Below are 14,674 nucleotides of genomic sequence, written 5' to 3' on the forward strand. Positions count from 1 at the left end.
CAGTCCATTGATTTATACTGATGTGAAGTCTTTAAACAGAACAGAACAGAAAATCAATCAAAATCAAATTCAAAATCAATCCAAACACATGTATAACAAACATAAATTGTGTATGATAACCCTTTAACTACTTACAAAATAATGCATTTATGGAAAAAAAAACATTACTGATAACAAGATTGTAACCGTGTATTTAACAGCAGAATACGCAAACAATATTAAATGATTGGTGAATGCTAAAAGATTTACAGTGATGTACTATCGTGTCGTAAGGTAGAAATACCATGTTTTCTGCACCTTTCTTTCAAATTAAACTCGGTATCCTCCATAAGAACCAAATGTTTTCGACATTTATTCATCCTTTTTGGTAAATTAAAACAATTGTATTAATTGTGATAAATCTTATTTGGGAATAAGAGTGCATCTTTAATAAAATGGTGATGTTTCAGCTTTGGAGTGGCCAGCAAAACCACTGGGCCGATATTCATAAAGCATCTTAAGTTCATTCATAACTGAAGTCAGTTTACAGTTATCTAATATAAGTATATCATTGGCCTTATGCTATCTTTTCATGTAAAGGTCAAAACAACTTTATTTTCAAAAATTAAATTGAAAATGCACAATATCATATGCATAATTAATGTATTTTAGTTTGATTATGAAAATTTTAAGAAATTGACTTAAGCTAAATAAAATGACTTGAGGTGTTTTATGGATACCCCCCTGATCACTAAGACGTCAATGTCCATATCAGGTCAACCACAACCACACCTTGCTGAAAAAGCATTTACAAGCACCTTGATGAATGGCGCATTCAGACTTTTCCTTTTAACGCCGACGCATTTTTTCAACATCTTTTCATTGTGGTTTCATCAATTAGACTCGCATTTGAGAATCAATCCAGACTCCTTCGAATTGTTTGCAACACCCGGGGCTACATTAGAGAGTTATTATGTACACTTTATCGATGACAAGCATGTCAACACTAAAAATCACTCGTGTTGCGCTTTAAACCATTCAGCACGCAGTTGAACGACAAGCGTGCTTACAGTAATAACTGCTCTTTTAAGAAGCATCGATTTTATTTAATGGATATACTTTGTTATTTAGAGATATGAGGCTTGGATGACAAGCAGTATATTGATTGCACTTACCTTCAGTACCCGCGATACCATTTTGATAAGCGCGGGGTCTGCGATGTTCCCTAGATGGTCAACCTTAGGTCAGTCTGTATCGCAAAATGGAAATGGCGGCTTTCTGCAAGTTACTTGACCTGGTTGATAATGCATCTGCTTAGGTCGCGAACAAAGGAATGCTATAATTGTATAGACAGAAATGTTCACATTGGTGTTTGAACAGTTCGTTGAGGCTTCTATAAGGCAATTACGTAGACTGAAAATGATAAAAGTTGTAATTATGCTATTATGTCGGTAAAAAGCTATTTATAGCTTATGTTGTTAAATGTTGCATGAAATCCGACAATAAACAAATATTGACTTGATTTGACTTGATTGCGTTATGTAATGATTAAAGGATATTTATATGGACAAAGTCGCATTATCATTTATTGTGTGGAAGAACATACTAACAATTGTTAACGTTTTAGTGGTCTACATTGTATCGGATAAACTCTCCTAAATGGGCTACCCATTGTTTATAAATGCCGCTTCACCTAATTTAAATTAATAACGACTGACAACTGATTTACTGAATTAAATGTATAGGAAAACTTATGAAATACTGTATTCTCAATGGAAAAGGTAAAATGTTGACCACCTAAACTTGTAAGCATAAGTAGACCAGTGTCTCCAAATCATTAATTTAATAATCCCACAATCCTCAATTATACAATCTTTGAATTACATATTGCATTTGCAAACTAAATAGAATAAAACAAAGACAACAATTAGCACAATCTAGAGGATATATTACATATACAGTCGAAACTCGCTCTGTCAAAATCTAAATGTTCTGGTTATTCCGAACTGTTTCGGATGCGTTGGGTTTAGTTATACACTTTTTGTTTTACGTTTATATCGAACTTTTCCTTATCTCGAAGTATTTTCCTAATTCACAACGAGTTCGACAGAGCGATTTTTACTTTATGAATATCAACTATAGATGTAACCATGATATGCAACAACAGCTGTTCTATAGCATCGTAAATATTATTCCTTGTAAGCCAATTTAAAATTGCTATGCTCATTAAAGCTCGAGGGGTGAATGCGAAAAGGTTCTAAGTGACATAAAATAAAGAAGCAGATAGAACCTTTTCGCTTTCAACCCTCGAGCTGCACTCTCTCAGATTCACCATTTTACAACCTTTGTATTTATTGTCTTGGAAAGAGCAAATTTTTGCGTAAATTTCTGCAAACCAATCATAAAAGATTGCTGACAAAAGATCCGATCACAGATTATCATATTTCCGTTCGAAAATTAATGTTTTTTGGCTTAAATCGTTTCAAAAGGTTTAAGAAAAATACATTGAACATCAGTTTTTGAACTTAAATATAAAAATCTGCGATCTAATTTTTGTCAGCAGTCTTATATAACTTGTTCCCATGGATTTTCGCAAAATATGGGTCGTTCCAAGACAAAAAAAAATGGTCAAAACGTTCAATCTGTGAGAGTGCAGCTTTAACAATGGAACTGCGGAATTTACAAATATAAAAAAGACAAACTCGCACTTCGGCAAAAACAAAAGGGGCTTAAAGGAAGTACATTCTTTGTTATTTATCAATCGAAACTCATCGGCTATTTTCTATCGAAAACAACCTTGGATGTACATAGACATTTTACAGTGTCAGAATTCTTTACATTTAACTACGGTGCAAGTAGATTGCGTGGTAATTTCAATTTTGATACTATTTCTACTGATGTATTGGCATACATCGGAGGTCGTTGACGATGGAAAATGGCCGAGGAGTTCCGATTGGCTATTTATATGACGTAATATGTACTCAAAGAGACTATCCTTTATTACACTCCTATTGCTAATTGGCTCAGCATCCCCTGATGGTTTCGCACTTCCTGAAAATGTCGGGTCTGCCACATACGCCAAATAGTAAACAACATTATAACCAGTACATTCATTAGTACACATATTGACAAAATACGTTTTCAATGAATCCAAGGAGTGCCAGGGATTTTTATGTGTCCAACATAATAGTTATGACTAAATAGTAAATAATACTACATGCCCACGTTTTTAGGAAACGTTATTATTATAGATGCCACTATTATAATGCCTCTACCACCAACTATTGGAATTTGTTGATTAGACTCCACAATGCTAAAGAATCACTGTGAATTCGTAATGTTATTCTTAAAGATGCATTCTTACTCTCAAATAATATTAAACATATTTAACACAATTGTTTTAATATACCAAAAAGGATAAACAAATGTCGAAAACAAGAATGCTTATGAAGGATACCGAGCTTAATTTAAAAGAAATGTGCAGAAAACACGGTATTGCTAACTTATGAGAGTATAGTAGACCACTGTAAATATTATAGCATTCACCAATCATTTAATATTTTTGCGTTTTCAGCTATTTAATACATGGTTATAATCCCGTTAATAATAATTAATATTTTCCATAAATGCATTATTTAGTAAGTAGTTAAAGGTTTATCACTCAAATTTTATGCTTGTTTTACATGTGTTTAAGTATTTATTTTGAATAAGAGTGTCACTTTAATAATTCATCATCCTCTTTACGATACTGTTTCCCGTACTACAACATTATTAAATTATAAACATACTTACGTCTATACCTTATACAACAGCATTATATTCTTTACTTTGTTGACGTCATAAAAATATGGCTTATTTTCGAACTTAAAATCTACATACACTGGACATATATAAGATAAGTGCATGTCTTAAGACGATGTACTTCATGATGCATAAGTCTTAATAAACGACTGTTCTGTTCTGTTCTGTTCTGAACTGTTCTGTTCTGTTCTGAACTGTTATTTTCTCAATTGTCGTCATATTGTTATGTGCGTCTGATTTCTGAACATTTCAATCCAGCAGCCAATCGTATAAAACTGGTTAATTCGTTGGTTAATGGCTAAAATTATCCCAAATGTTTCTTGATTGGTCATTTCTTATCCAATGATTACTGTTAACCAATCAATTTACTTTGATTTGGAAACTAGTCAAAATATGAATTGTGGATAAGTTTATCAAGTTTTTACAATTGACTGCAGCTTTTTAAGAAACTGACATCCAATAACAATCAGACTGATTCAACCAATTCTTGGTGTAATAGAAGACGAATTAATATATAACGTGTTGACATTCTTCTACTTCAAAAGGAAATCTTCATAGGAGCGTTTAATGACAATCCTAGGTTTGTATGCAGGACTTGCCAAGGAACGCGCCTACATACTATTGTAAATGGATTGACTTGTTTTTCCCAACAAAGTAAATTTATGTTTTACTGCACCAGTCAATTGTAACCACGGCCCTCCCAGGTCCTGAGAATAGCGAGGACTTTGACTTTCGGTCCAGCCAAGCCCGGGTAAGACTCCCGCCCTGCGGGGACGATTTGCTGGTAAAATCCCCGCCAAATGCGCCCGCGACCCAGGGACCCTAGGTAAGGCCCAATCCCCGCTGTTTAGGCGCGGAGGCAAATCACCGCATTTGTGGTTACAATTGACTGGTGAATAAAGTATGCAATTACAATGAGAGGAAGGGCCTTACAGCAAGATACTATTTAGTAACATCTTAGTTATGTTTAACTCAAATATGTATGTATATAAATGACAAATGTTTTGAACCGTTGATCATAGTTCATACTATACTTGATCTAAATTTGTTATTCGCAGCTGATTACTAACTCCCACCTACAAGACAATTTCTCTATCAAATGGAGAATGCAATTTTCTCGAAAACGTAAAAAAAACGTGGGTCAGATCTCTTAGGAAAGGCATGTTAGCTTTACTAAGAGGCTTGTTTGTTTTTCATTACCGACCATCTAAGCCACCCTTACCGTCAGGGACATCTGTTCTTATGTCGTTGGAGACCACTTGAGCAAGATTAGCCATTTCCGTATTGGGTGGAGAGTCATTGTTGTGACAGGTGTGAGAGACAGGGAGTTGTAAGATATATATTGTTTGAATATTCACCAGCGGTTTGGTTTAATTGTGCCGTTCATTTGACCAAAAAAATGTACTGCTCTTCGGTATGTGTGTGTCTGACGCAACTTCATGCAAAATAATCTATAAATAGATCTACGATTTGCTAGATATATATTGTTTGAACAATCACCATTGGTTTGGTTCACGTTTGATTTAATTGTGTACCATTTATTTGGCTAAATATAGTAATGCTTCCTACGACCTGTGTATGTTTGACGCAATAACATAAAATACATGCAAAAAAAAACTATAAATAGATCCACGAGTTTTGTCAAAGCCATCCATAAATATGATGCAAAAATGTTTTAGTGCATTTTAGATATAAACATCGAGATTATTTCTATGTTTACTTTATATTGATTAACCATTGTATTATTTTTGCATGGATAGCATTTTTAATAACACCATAAAATAACGCATCTGCTATGATATATATTAAAGGGAGGTAATGTTACAACATCATATTATTATTATTAGTAGTAGTAGTAGTAGTAGTAGTAGAAGTAGTAGTAGTAGTAGTAGTAGTAGTAGTAGTAGTAGTAGTAGTAGTAGTAGTGGTGGTGGTGGTGGTGGTGGTGGTGGTGGTGGTGGTAGTAGTAGTAGTAGTAGTAGTTGTAGTAGTAGTAGTAGAAGTAGTAGTAGTAGTAGTAGAAGTAGTAGTGGTAGTAGTAGTAGTAGTAGTAGTAGTAGTAGTAGTAGTAGTAGTGGTAGTAGTAGTAGAAGTAGTAGTGGTAGTAGTAGTAGTAGTGTAGTAGTTGGAGTGGTAGACTGGAAGTAGCAGTAGTAGTAGTAGTAGTAGTAGTAGTAGTAGTAGTAGCAGTAGCAGTAGCAGTAGCAGCAGCAGTAGCAGTAGCAGTAGTAGTAGTAGTAGTAGTAGAAGTAGTAGAAGTAGTGGTAGTAGTAGTAAAAGTGGTAGTAGCCGCAGCAGTAGCAGTAGCAGCAGCAGCAGAAGCAGCAGCAGTAGCAGTAGCAGTAGCAGTAGTAGTAGCAGTAGCAGTAGCAGTAGTAGTATTTTTATAGTATTTTTGTTAATTTAGATCATAAATAACATTATGCTTGAAAAAAGCTGTCGTTGAAAATTTAAAAGATATTTAAACATTGAAATGAAACTTTACCTGTAGCATATTGGTATTCATGTTACATGCCTTACATTAAGTATGGGTTTGAACTATGTTTGCTTGAATGAAAAGTACCCATCTCATAGTTAAATGATATTTAGACTGACGTTTTGTACACGCGTGGCGGCCATTTTTGTGTTGGGAGGATGGGCAATGTAATGACAGGTGTGAGGGACAGGGAGTTGTCAGATATATATTGTTTGAATATTCACCAGCGATTTGTTCACGTTTGGTAAGATTGTGCCATTCAATTTGCCAAAATAGTTATGCTCTCTACGACCTATGTATGTTTGACGCAAGAACATAAATTACATGCAATGGTGCTTAGACTTTAGTCTTTATTTGCAAACACATGGCGGGAAATTCTATTTTTTATAAAGAGGTTTGTGGATCATTCAAAAGAGTTGTTTGTTTGAAATGTACACGCTACAGAGGGTTGGCCTGAAAGTTGGTTTGGTTTATACTCAGTTACTTAGGAAAACACCGAAAACAATATCGGATAGTTGCCGGTGCATCGGGAAAGTAGTTGTTTACATTATGAATATTAGTTTTAGAGTTAAAGCGTGTTATTTATATAACTTAGTTAAAATTGATACCCAGTGAAATGTTGTATTGCATAAATAATCAAGATTCATAAGAGTAAATTCCTTAGACTTAACTGCTAAAGTAAGATTACTACGCGATCTACTTGCTGCGTAGTTAAATATAAAGGATTCCGACATTGTTAACCGTCAAAAAAAACACAGATTGTTTTCGACGGAAAATGGCGGATCCATGGTCTAGTGGTAACACACTTGACTCTCAATCCAAGTGTTTTAGGTTCGATTTCCCTGTCGCACCACTAAAAAAATACTGATCGTCTTCTGAAAGGGACGTTTAAATGGGGGGTCCAGTGTGACCGTGCTATACTCTGGTGCACGTTAAAGAACCGGGGTAGCTCTAGCCAGGGCTACATTCTGTCTGTGCACTATGCTCCAAAAACCTAAAATGACTAACAATCTTAACGGACACTCGCCGAACTGGCAAGGCCCGAGTGCGGGTATAAATAAACTTATACAACCACCTATGGAAAATGGCCGATGTGCTCCGAATGAACTCGACAGCGAAGAGAGTAAATAATATCACTTGAAGAAACCGGCAATGGTGTTCATTTTGAGAGATAATGTACCCCAGGTTTTGAGGATCGAACAATCTCCTGGGCGAGAGGTGAAGAAAAAGCCACATTTCGCATTTAACATTTAACAAAAATAAACATGAAATCTGATATCTTTATCTAAGTCAACAACCGGACGGAAGCGATATTGTTGAACCAACGCTCTCTGTCACGAATGGCTTTATTCTTGTCATTTTTTAAAACAAAAGTACAACTATTTTTACAGAATGAGGCTCAATATAAAATGATGTAGTAACATTTGAATAACTATCTCTTCATCATTGACAATGCTTAAACAACTTCATAGGACAAACATTGCACATAAAGCATTTTAAATTGAATAAAAGCATTCATAATTAGAATGTATGATGTACAAAAAGTGGAATCAATAACAGATCCAAATATTGTTTTACAGCTGAACCATGGGCTGTGTTTGTTTTGTAGCTATCGGGTGCATTGTCTGGCCTCTGTTGTCTTTGTACTTGGAATTGACTTGTATTCCCATTAGATCCTTTGACGGCAAGATAACATTATAAGCCAATACAACAATTAGAAAGTGTTTGTATAATCGATTCGATGATTAGAGTACTTACGACAAAAGCGAGCACTGATTCTTGCATTGCTAAAAGTGGGGGCCGTAGTGGGCGATATGACGTCCCATTACGATCCAGCATATCTTTACTGATTTTGGGGGGAACATGATGAGACAGCTAATTACTTGTAGACGGTCGTTGACATTGAATTTTCGTGCTGTATGAATACATTCCGAAAAGGGAGATGCATAAGAGAATCATCTTTTCGAAAGACCGGGATGACTTTTTTTTCAAATTCAATATTTTATGATTTCTTTTTTTACATATTCACGATTTCATCTTCATGATAACGCGATTTCGAAAGACCGGAGATGACACTTTTTTCAAATTCAATATTTTATGATTTTTTCTTCACTAATTCACGATTTCAACTTCATGATTGCAATTAGAGTTGAAACAGCAAAACCATGAATTCGTGATATTATGTAGTTGGAAATGTGAAGTTAATATCATGAAATCTTGAATTCGTGTGAATCGCGCAGTCGAAATGATAAAATCGTGTAGTTGAAAATCGTAAATTTGTGAATAGGAAAATCGTGACAAACAATTTGAAAAGTCTCAACCGGTCTTTCGTACAGCATGGATCCAAACTGTTTAATGTAGACAAGTCCATTGGTAGCAATGATATGTGCTACAGTGTCAATGTTCCCTAGCCAGTGTGTGTGAACCACGTGATAAATTACGCCATAAATGCTACGTCGGAAGGCATTCTTTTGCTTCAAATGAAGACTTAAACAAAGATAAATTTATTTTTCTTCACCAGATTAAATGAAACAAAGGGCAGGCAATGCTATGTATTTAAATTATTATATCTCAGATATATTTAACTAACAAAAAATCAAGCTTGTGTTTGGAAAAAAAATTCCATATCAAAAAATTACATCATAAGAATTTTCTTTCAACAAAATATAATGCAGTACACTTATTAACATTCAAATGTAGTTAGTTGTTAATTTGACCTCTGGTTTTCGATGACATATCCGATAATTGATCGAGATGACATTATCGTTTATGATTTTGGACCAATTCCCAATCCCCCATTGTCCAGCAAATACGGTAGAGCATCAGATTGTACTCATAGAGTAAGTTTATTTAATTTATATAAATTGTAAAGAGGGGAGGGGGTGGAAACCAGGGAACCCGGAGAAAATCCACTTGTCCAGCTTGGTGGCCATCAAGCAAACTCATTATTGACCGGGTCGGGAATAAGACCCGCCTGGGGCTCCTTGGTGAGAAACAAGTGTGCTAGCCAATGTTTTTGTTCTTTTTGAATGTATTGATTTTCGAAGTCGGCCCTTTCGGCGAGTGCTCCGATAAGATTTTAAGTCATATAACAATTATTTTTCCATTATTTTTTAGCAAATGCGCTCATTTCCGGACAACTCTATATTCTCTCTATGAGTTAGAAACTTTTTGCGTTGCTTTAAAGATGCACTCTTACTCCAAAATAAGCAGTACCACAATTAATACATTGTTTTCACATTTTCCGAAAAGGAGGAATAAATATCGAAAACAATGGTTCTTATGAAGGATGCAGAAATCACGGTATTTCTACCTTATGGAACGGTCGTTGATCTCCGTTAATCTTTTAGGACCACTAGTCATTTAATATTTGTGCGTTTTCAGCTATCATATAGTAATACTAGTAATAATTTCCCGTAAAGTCATTACTTAGTTGGTAGTTAAAGGTTTTGTACTCAAAACTTATGTTTGTTAGATTGATTATAAATACGAGAATCACCTTAACATTGCATATACGTTAAACCTCATTTGACATATATTAGTGTATGGGTGAATAAACGCTGTTTGATTTGACTTAAATCCCAGCACACAATCAAATCTACGTCATTTTCAGAAACAAGGTGTTCGAGTTGTTGTTCTCAAAGTGTGGAAAATGTAACCAATTAGCAGGTGATGCTATTGACATCGTGATGTTGTTGACTAGAGTTGCGAAAACACGGTCTTTAATAGGTATCATGTTTGGCACACTTCTATAACAGATTGACTGCAATCCCATGTTGTGATATCATAGACCATTTAGGAAATGTAGTTCTCGTTAGCTTATTCTTTCAACGACGCATTGTGTATTTTAGCATCGTTTAAAATATCTTGTTCTATTTTTCATTGTATATGATGAAATCGGATGAATACATAAATTTGAAAGGCCAATCGCCTATTTTAAGGTTTTAGTGCATGTTTTCTGGATTACGCTGATCTGCTGAATTACAGGGTGTGTACGTTTATTCTAAAGCCTCACTCTCACAGATTTAGCATTTTTACAACTTTTTTTATTTGTTGTCTTATGAAGAGCAAATATTTGCGTCAATATCTGCAAACCAATGATATAAGAGTGATGACAAAAATCAGATCGTAGATTTTCATATTTCCGTTCTAAGATTAATGTTTTATGGCCTAAACCGTTACTAACGGTTTCAGAAAAATGCATAAAACATCATTTTTTGAACTGAATATATACAAATCTGCGATCATTTTTTTACAGCAGTCCTATTTAACGGTTTTCCATAGATTTTCGCAAAAATTGGGTCGTTTGAAGACAAAAAAACTAAGTTGTCTAAACGTTCAATCTGTGAGAGTGCAGCTTTAAGGCCCATCCGGCGAGAACTCCGATAAGCCTGTTCGGTTTTCGGAGCATAGTGCTCAGGCAGAATGTAACCATTGTTATAGCTACCCTGGTTCTTAACGTGCTCTAGTGAATAGCACTATCACAGGGAACCCCCATTTAACGTCCCGCAAGAAAGACGACTGTCTCGTATTTTTCATGTAGTGGCGCGGCGGGGAATCGAACCTTCGCCCCTGGATTGACAGTCAAGTGTGATACCACTAGACCTCGGATCTTGAATTAAAGGATCACTATCCTCTGTTTAACAGTGCGATAAACATATCACAAAGACTTTTCAAAAAGAGCACTTCGGCATCGCATACGGATTTTTACATACGTAGACACACACGCTATTCAACTATGTACAGCATGGCGTATTTTATTTTGGTTTAGTTTCCATATCTTAAATTCGCCGACTTCTAGCAAGCTTAAAGCTCTTTAAAATTACTCATTAACGAAATAATAGATACCCCACGGCCATGATAGATGCTTTTGCTCCCAACGTAGTTTAACAAAATGTATTTTAATTCCTTTTTTTACATACGGGTATTATTGTATCTTTAGCGGTAAAGGATTCTAAGCATGGCCAAATATTTGGACCTACTTATCAGGGGAGGAAGAATAATATTCTTATACTGTTTACATTTTTATTTCAGTTATCCAATGATCACCAATCCCTAGTGCTGCCAAATATTTGGATCTACTTAATATCTGAGGTGGCAGAAATAATATTTTTTATATTTATATTTTTGTTTCAGTTATCCTATGCATTAAGGATCGCCATTCCCTAGCATCAAAGATCCGCGCTGGTTCTTCAATAACGCACGATCGTGAGTTGTCCATTAACGGACCAGCTAGCCGAAGGTGACATTGGGGAAGAAGAAATCACAGTTAGTCAGGCGCATTGGAATAGGACCTTCCAATTAATAAACATTGCGGAGCAGTTTAACCAATGCCTTGAAATAGCGCGTCTCGATTAGCAAATATAATAGCTGTTTTAGCTGTTCTGGAATCATGACGACAATGCCATCGTAAAAATAGCGATAATGGAAGAAAAATTAGGAATGTTTTAATAAAAAACAGCACTTCTAAAGGAGGGAATGAGATTTTATTGTCTGTGATTTTATCATGGGACAGAGATAGTATAGACTTCGCCAGCTTACTGGCTTATAAAACAAACGGCGTTTATAATAAGGGGGTGAAAACGGTGAATTAACGGAGGAATCAAACGTTACGAGTCAACGGAAACGTGACGTATTGACAAAATGACGTTCATCGACGGAACAACGAGTCGAATCAAGGCGTGTAAGGAGTATATTATCAGTTGTAGGGGGTCGAGACGATTGATTCTGTTCATCGTATTTATTGCGATTTTCCTGGATAATATGCTTCTAACAACTGTCGGTAAGTGCCTTTATTTTGTTACATATATTTTAAATGTTTTAAGTGTGTTGTTTTTTGTGTGTTTTTTTTTTTACTTTATAATAACACATTGTCAACTACAATGTTACAAGCGTATGAAACTCTTACCTGACCCCGATTTCTCGACACTTCTTAAGTCCCTTATAACAGAATTAAACTAAGCTCACTATTTTTGGTTTATAATAAATTACGTAATATTAACTTCTTCAAGAGGTTTTATACTTTGGATAGGAATTATCACTACGAAAATCACATTTAACCATTTTTCATTTATCAAGATTCAATTAAAGTATGCATTTTGGCTAATTGAAATAAGCTACTTAAGGCTGTTAAGCTTAAAAAGTTTCGAGAAATTGGGGCTTGAAGTCGTACAAAGTCATCTATGAATACCCGTTTTAAAGTAGGAGTCTTACATTCAGTCAGCGAAAAGGCGAGGGGCTATCATATCTTCTATATAATACACTGGGCCAATTGTTCAGAAAATTGTTAAAGTTAACAGCGTTGTTACTTGGACCGTTGTTAACTTTCACATCTTTAATACTCTAAAAGTGACACTCTTATTTAAAATCAATGCATACACATGTACAGTGATATCGAGCCATCCGATCGAATATTATATGAACAAAGAGTAAACAAAAATCGGTCCTTTTAATCTGGTTCGAGCCAACGAGGATATCGAGCCATGAGATATCGAGCCAACGAGTTTCGACTGTATAACAAACATCAGGTTTGACTGGTGGACCTTTAATTACTTACTAAATAATGCGTTTATGGAAAATATTAATTACTGATATTATTCCCAAATCAGATTTACCACAATTAATAATATTGTTTTAATATTCCAAAAGGATTGAATTAATGTCGAAAACAATGGTTCTTATGAAGGATACTGAGTTTGATTTGAAAGAAATGAACATAAAACACGGTATTTCTACCTTATCAGACTATAGTAGACCACAGTAAATCTTTTAGCATTCACCAATCATTTAATATTTTTGCACTTTCTGCTATTAAATTCACGGTTACATTCTTGTTATTAGTAGTTAATATTTTCCATAACTGCATTTATTGTAAGTAGTTAAAGGGTTTCCAGTCAAAATTTATGTATTGGATTTGAATAAGAGTGTCATTTTAACCATTCTTGATATAAGATAAGACTCTTCAAAATAGCACACACAAGTAATAACGTTTGGAATGGTTTTAGTAAGAGCTACTCATGTACCATTACTTTTCTAAGCACAATCCATTACCGTAGTGGTTTTTTATGCACCAGTCAATTGTTACCACGACCCCCTCAGGTCCGGGGATATACCGGGGATAACGGGGGGAAATGGGCCGTGTTTTTACCTTTCATGTGTCACCACAATACCGTGTGAATGCGGTGATTTTGGTTTCGCGCCGAAAATAGCGAGGAATGGGCCTGAAGTACTTACCTAGTATGTCCCCAGGATGCGGGGGCATTTGGTGGCAATTTTACCAACTGTTTGTCCCCGCAGGACGGAGATATTACCTGGGATTGGCTGGACCGGAATTTAAAGCCCCCGCTATTCCCCGGACCTGGGGGGGGGGCGTTGTTACAATTGACTGGTGCATTAAACACACACTAGAACTACCTTTTACGTCTTTGATTTATATCCAATAACATAATATTCATAATAGTTCATCGTCCCAAAATACAATTACACCAGAGAATTACACAATAGTGGTAGCAAGTCATGCATAAACAAATATAAAATATTGCCACACATTTCATATAATCTTTATAGTAGTCCATTTGTCATTTATCTGTCAAATATGAATTAATTTCGAGTAAAAAGCCTTACATAATTTATAAAGTTTGCAATATATATGGCATATCATCTTTTGTAATCTGGCAATATTTTAAAGGACGAGTGAAGAGTTATAACTCTGGTTTTAACATTTCCATACAACGGAGAAATTAATAAAGAGTGGCATTATTTTTTTATAACACAAGCATCATATTTTCACATAAATATTTAGCCAAAACATTTCCTAAACAATATACAAAAGTGATGTTAAATGTAACAAAATTACAAGTTGTTACTTGAACCATAACTTTGTCTGTGTCATCAAACAACTGTCAATGCCGCCTCCTTTAATCGAATATAGAGGAAACAGGGATTTACAAATCACAACAAAATTAGACGGTTAACAGCTCTGCTATTAGAGCGACTGGAGAAAATGCCATGATAAATTCACGAGAAAAAGCTGCCTATTTGGGAAAATTGCGGTCAGACTTCAGGCGGGCGGCACAGCAGAAAATAGTCCATTAATTAAAGTTGCTAGTACTATATTGTCTTTCGAAAAGATAATGGGATAAAATATTGTTCAGAAAATAATTATAAATCCCGAAATACAACTCTGTAACCAAGATGTTCATCAATATAATACATTGCCCTAAACATAAAATGAGAGTTGACAAAAAAGTATCCTATACCCTATACATTTTATTTGACAGTATAGGCTTTTGAAATTTGTCACTTTTTACATCGATGATATACATGTTCAGGTATGTGTAAAATATAATTTTGGGTAGTTGAATTGATTTCATAAGACTTTTATGGGAACTTGTCGTCAAGCCACTGTGGAATAAACTT

At 35.0% G+C, this 14,674-nt stretch overlaps 1 protein-coding gene across 1 annotated transcript in view; it reads left to right on the plus strand.

The window, feature by feature from the left end:
- LOC128211920 (synaptic vesicular amine transporter-like) overlaps positions 1-14,674 on the plus strand; it is a 61,581-nt gene that overhangs the window by 19,805 nt on the left and 27,102 nt on the right. The window contains exon 2 of the mRNA XM_052917057.1: positions 11,393-12,038. Coding sequence (XP_052773017.1) covers positions 11,900-12,038 — 139 coding nt within the window. The 5' untranslated portion in view covers positions 11,393-11,899. The remainder of the gene's footprint in view (positions 1-11,392; positions 12,039-14,674) is intronic.

The sequence above is a fragment of the Mya arenaria genome, chromosome 12 (assembly GCF_026914265.1).
Source record: "Mya arenaria isolate MELC-2E11 chromosome 12, ASM2691426v1".
NCBI lineage: Eukaryota > Metazoa > Mollusca > Bivalvia > Myida > Myidae > Mya > Mya arenaria.